Source organism: Myodes glareolus, chromosome 3 (assembly GCF_982192425.1).
Source record: "Myodes glareolus chromosome 3, mMyoGla1.1, whole genome shotgun sequence".
In the NCBI taxonomy this organism is placed as follows: Eukaryota; Metazoa; Chordata; class Mammalia; order Rodentia; family Cricetidae; genus Myodes; species Myodes glareolus.
The window spans coordinates 64,637,627-64,643,626 of record NC_142028.1 but is presented as its reverse complement, the minus strand read 5'-3'; the positions used below and the strand labels follow the sequence as shown (position 1 = coordinate 64,643,626).

Below are 6,000 nucleotides of genomic sequence, written 5' to 3'. Positions count from 1 at the left end.
TGTGGAGAAACCTCCGAGGAACTGGTCGCCCTATCTGAGGGTCACCTTCTCCTCCTGGATTCCTTCCCTCCTGCAGGGCGGTGAGGTGGGGCACTTCTAAGAGGACCCTGTTCAGGCTCCAGGTCTCTCTGCACTTCTTGGCTACCGGAAGCTTCAGAAATCTTTGCCATCACTGATCTTCCCAGATAGCGTGGTGGTCTGCACCCAGGGGCCAGCAGGGATGGAAGGGGCCATGGTTGAAGGAATGGGTTCCCCAGAGGATGATGGAAGAGTCCCTACACTCATCAGGGAGGAGTACAGTGGAAGGGGCCCGCACCCTCGGAGGGTCCGGAGGAAACCCAAGAAGTGTGACATCTGTCCCCCGGATGAAGAGGAGGTCGACTTTTTCTTCAGGCTTGGTCAGAGCCTTGATGGGTACTGTCGGTCCATACAAGGTCCTCCCCAGAGTGCGTCTCTGGAGTCGTTTGCAGGACCCCAAAAGCTTATTTCTTTTAAGGACACCGGGCCTGGAGAGAGTTGGGTAGACTGCACCCAAGAGGCTGAGCTTGAATGCATGCTCTTTCCTAAGAATGCAGCTCAGCCAGGCAGCCTCGATCACTTGTTTGGATTCCAAGGGCTCTTTGGAGATGAGTCCCTAAGTCTGCTCACACAGGACCCTCCCCAGAGTCCAGCCCTATACCCAGGGGTGCTGACCGAGGATTCTACAGAGCAGCAGGAAACACAGCCCATGTCTGTGGTTGGCATCTCTGACACTTCACCTGACCTGGAGGGGCCCGAGGTCAAGGCCCTGCCAGTGTCTGGGCTGGGACTGGGACAGGGACAGGAACATGCTGCTGCAGCTGAGCTCTTGGATGGTCTCAGTGGTGCATCCTGGGAGCAGAGAAGACCCGAGCACGTGAGAAAACGGCGATTGATGGGTCCAGTGCCCTGTGCCCAAAAGCCACGTATGGATGGCTCTAGCCAGGGTCACCTGGAGAGAGGTTGCCCCGGAGTGGTAAGTTGAGCCAGAGAATTTAGGATAGGCTATGTCCTGTTCTGTCTGCTAGGCCATAATACTTAACAGAGATAAACTCTATTGTTTCTTAGTGAACATTTTCTCTCATATTGGTGCTGTTTAGTTTGCTAAAGATTGAATCCAGGACCTCAGACACACTAGGCAGACATTCTACGTATGACTAAGCTGTATTCCCACCCCCCCTTTACATTTTAGTTTGATAGAGGATCTCACCAAATTACCTAGGCTGGCTTTGAACTCACTGTAGCCTCCACCAGCTTTGAACTTTGGATGCTAATGCTTCAGTCTCTCAAGTTCTGGGATTACAGGTGTGTGCCCAGCTTTCCCGATGGTGCAAACTGAAATTCTGGAGTCAGGAAAGGAAAAAAATAAACTATATTACTGAGTTCCTATGAGAGCCATTATCTTTTGGAGGCAACAAGTCCAGGGTTCTAATCCTGCTTCAGCCTACGTCCTGGAGGTCTCACCTTCCACCAGTTTTCATACATTTTCTCTCATTTAAAGATAGGAACCATGATACTCTGGGTGAGTGGGTCGTCATAATTAGGGTTTCCTCTTGCTGTGAAGAGACACCACCCATGACCATGGCAACTCTTATAAAGAAAACATTTCATTGAAGTGGCTCACTTAACAGTTTCAGAGGTTCTGTCCATTATGATCATGACGGGAAGCATGGCGGTGTGCAGGCAGACAGTGCTGGAGCCCAGAGTGCTGCGTCTTGCAGGCAACAGGAAGTCAACAGACTGTCACATTGAGGGAAGCTTGAGCAAAAGAGGCCTCAAAGCCCAGCCCCACAGGGATACATTTCTTCCAACAAGGCCACACCTCCTAATAGTGCCGCTCCCTTTGAGGGCCATTAGAGATAGGAATTAGCCCCACTTTACCAGATGGGGAAGTTGAGGCTCAGGGAAGTTTAACACACTTCTCCAGATGCACACTGTGATGGACGGTGCTCAACCGTGTTCCCTCTGTTCACTGTTTCTCTTTGTATGCATTGTCTGTTTAATTATGATACTAATTTTGCTAATAATTATGTCTAATGTCTAAAACCCAGGGGTGGAGATGGCAATTTTTTTCCCACATAGTTGATGGTTTTTACATTTACTGAATGTGTATTATGTGCTGAGTGTTTTTGAAATAATTATATGAAGCATAGAGAGGGAAGGAAATGACCGGTGGGTCACAAACCCAGGCAGCTTGAGGTGCTGCCTGCTCCTGCTCTTCCGGTATTACCACCCTGGGTGCTGAGGGCTGAGTACCTGGTCTACAGGTCTACAGTCTTTGTAACAACCTTGGAGGCAGACAGAGATGCTATATACCCATTACACTGATGTGCTCACAAAGGCTTTAAGGGATCAAATGACTGATCAGGCTCAAATGGCTCATTACTAAGATCGAGACAGGAGGCAATGAGCTGCCTGTGTGTTTCTCCCTATTTGTACAGTAATTGGATCCCAACACTATGACATTTTTCATGCTGGCCTCCTATTTTGGCATTTGTGATAGTAAACCAAGGTCTTACTTCAGGCTAGCCTCAAACTCCCTGTGTAGCCAAGGCTAGCCTGAATTCCTGACCTTCTAACCTTCACCTACTGCTTGGTGGGATTGTAGGCATGTTTCACTATACCTGAATCCAAACCACTGATCTATTTTGTTGTTGTTTAGACTATTTTATTCTTTACTTTGCATATGTGTCTGTGTAAGGGTGTGTGCACATGAGCGTAGGAGCCAAAGGAGGCCAGAAGAGACCTTTGGATTCTGGAGCTGGTGTTACAAGTAGTTGTGAACTTTGAAATGGGTGCTGGGAACCAAACTTAGGTCCTCTGAAGAACAGCAAGCACCCTCGTCTACCAGGTACAAAGTTCTAGGTTCACCACTGGGGAGCACTGCATAAATAGCGTGTAGTGGGGTACACCTGTAATTCCAGTACCTGGGAGGTTGTGGGAGGAGAATCCGGAGTTGAAGGTTATCCTTGGCTGCAGGGTGAGTTGGAAGCCAGCCTGGGAAATGTGAGAGACCTTGTTTCAAACAACAAAACCAAGCCCAGAGCTGGAGAAATGGCTCAGCAGGTGAGAACCCTGCTGTGCGCTGTGGGGATGGGCAGGAGGCTCACTGGGGCTTGCTGGGGACTGTAGCCTACTTCCAGGTCCAGGGGGAGACCTCATCTCAGGAATAAGGTGCAGGGGTGATGGAGGGCGATGTTCTGCACCCTCCTCTGGCCCCTGAGGGTGCAGATGCTCACCCCCCACACACACATACGTGCACATACTACACACAGAAAATTCATACTGAACATTGTAGTAGAGTCAGAAGTTTCTTTGGGTGCCTCTGAGACCAGACACCGTTGTTGGGAAGTGACGACTGCTTGAGGCTTGTGTCCTTCAGGCTCCTTTTACTGGGTGTCTGTCCAGATGTGAACATTTGGTATCGACCCTCTGGTGTGTGAGCAGGAGCTCAGACTGCGTGGTGTGGGTTTGGCTTTGTTTTGAACCCGAGCCTTTCCAGGCTGGTGCACACTGTTCTGCAGGAGTTCTGCTTTTCCGGACCCTGCGTCAGAGCCATCTATAGCTCTGTCACGGCCGTGGTCACTGAGATGAGAGGATGGGTCGGGACTTCCTTTTCTCATCTCCAGCCACTGGAGGGTACTGAGAGCTGCCACTCAGCCCCGCTTTGCCCGATGACCCAAGCAAGTGCCTGCGGCTTCCGGGATGTCACTCTTCTATTTGGAGACCGTGGATATTAATAATACTTACCTTGTGGGGTGGTGGCGAGGAGTCAGTGTGATGACACATTTGGCATTTAACTCGACGCTTGTCACCAGAAAGCTGTTCCAGGGTGTTCCTGAAATACGCAGTTCTGTTGTGCCGCAAGGGATGCTGGGGTGAGGGCTTCTCCGCGCGTCAGACAACTTGCTTGGATTGGACTCCAGGATTGGCATGGCTAGGGCTCCAGTGCTTCCAGGGCAGCTTGTTGGAACGCAGCAGCGTAACCAGGTCTCCTGCCTGGCTGGGTACAGCCCACAACGGCGGCGTGATGCTCCAAGCACCATCCTTGATCCTGCGGCATAGCCTGTCATCCCACAGCTGCCCAAACAACCCGTTTCCATGGAAACTGGTGCCAGCTGCAGGAGAAGAATTGGGGCTGGGTTGTGACAGGGACAGGCAGTGGGTGGTTGAGGACAAGGCTGAGTGGGGGGGGGGGGGTGGACAAGCATGGGCGCAGAGCCCAGCGAGTCATCTGCCAGAGCCCCTGGGGGACCCAGAACTTTCTCCTGGAGGTTGCCTGGGTGGAAGCAGGGGCAGACTGAAGAGTTCAAGGTCAGGCTCTCAGTACACAGAAACTCCAGGTGGAGACTTTCCTGAGTTATAGTTTCCTTCTCTGCGAGAGAGATCCATCCCCTCAGCCTGAAGACCACTGAGCCCTGACAGGAGAGTTAGGCCATGTTGTATTCTGCCTTGATACTGAAAGGCTTGGAGGGGGCAGGGACAGGGAGGAGGGTGTCAGGGTGCCATTCTCCTCTCAGTTTGGAGCTCTGCAGTCTCCAGAGCGGTCAGGAGCTGCTCTGGGGATGGAGTAGAAGGAGATATGAGGAGGGCGGCCCCGCCAGTTTGTCCTCGTCCCTTGGGATGCTCACCATAGCTCCTCTGGCCTGACCCAGACACCCTCACACAAGGGGCAGTCCAGAGATGCCAAGTGTCAGGAGGCAGGGAGGGAGGAGAGAGCGTTCCCAGCAGACCTAAGAATAGCTTGTTTATCTGGGAATGTGGCTCAGGGGTAGAGCCCTGGTCTAGCGTACACAGGGCCCTGGGTTCAATTCCCAGTTCTGCAGTCAACCAACGACCAATTTCCCTCTCCCTTCCTCAGCTCAGCTTCTTGTGTGTGTTTGTGATACAGAGCCTCATGTATGGTATCCTAGGCTGGCCTCAAATACGCTGTGGAGCCAAGGATGACTTTGAACTTCTGAGCCTCCTGCTTCTACTTCCTACATGCTGGGATTACAGGCCTGTGTACCAAGTCTGGTTTGTCAGGTGCTGTGGACTGAACCTAAGGCTTTTTGGAAGCTGAGCAAACACTCTACCAGCCAAGCTGCTCCCCGGCCCCCAGTTCTTTTTATTAGTGAATTTCTTTGCTCTGCCAGGAGCTTCTCTCGCGTCTTCTCATTTAATCCTCACAGGAGCTTGAGAAGCCACTGCTAATCTTCCCATTCAACTGGCAGAGGAAGATTGGCTCTCAGAGGTTATTGACTCCCTCAGGCTTACCTGGCCATAAGGGGTGGAGCCTGTGTAAGGTCAGAAGCTGGCAAAGGCCTGGATCAGGGTTTGGATGTCTAAGGGATTTTATTGTAATTTGTAGAATGATTGAAGCAGAGTGGAGGTGGGGTGGCATGGGCGTGTTCCTGCCTGGATCCTGAAGTCTAGTGGATGCCACAGACAGGGTAATCAGAAAGTTGAAGTTCAGAAGACCATGGATGCCCAGAGGGCGGAGTAGGGCAGAGGACCAGCCTGTCAGAGCTGGGTCTGGACAGGAAAGTAGATGCTCTTGGCACACAGGAGAGGTAGGAGGACTATGGCGGGACCAGAGCAGGGTATGCATAGCAGCCCTGAGCCGGGCAGCTGGGGTGTCACAGGGTAGAGCAGTAGGTCTGCCCGGGGAGGGGTGAGGAAGATCTGCAGAGAAGTTGCTGTTTGGAAGAAGTGGAGAGGTGCATGTCAGGAGGGAGTCCTTCTGAGGCAGGAGCCGAGGAACCTACGGCATCAATGTTGGTAGAGAAAGCTTGACTTGTCTTAAGGTTGTCATTCCTGCATCAGCACTGTGAGGCAGAGGCTGGTGGTGTGTCCATTTTGATGATGGGAAAACTGAGGCGCAGAAAGACTAACTAGCTTTCTGAAGATCGCACAGATCGTAAATGGTAGCAGCGGGTCCTCGCCGCACGCATATGGCACAGTTATAGTTACAGCATTTGGGACTTTGTCGTGTGGTGGGGG

At 51.9% G+C, this 6,000-nt stretch overlaps 1 protein-coding gene across 1 annotated transcript in view; it reads left to right on the top strand.

Annotated features, from left to right (window-relative positions):
- Nucleotides 1-232: 232 nt before the first annotated feature.
- Nucleotides 233-6,000, top strand: part of Spocd1 (SPOC domain containing 1) — a 28,480-nt gene continuing 22,712 nt past the window's right edge. The window contains exon 1 of the mRNA XM_085685918.2: nt 233-994. Coding sequence (XP_085542044.2) covers nt 233-994 — 762 coding nt within the window. The remainder of the gene's footprint in view (nt 995-6,000) is intronic.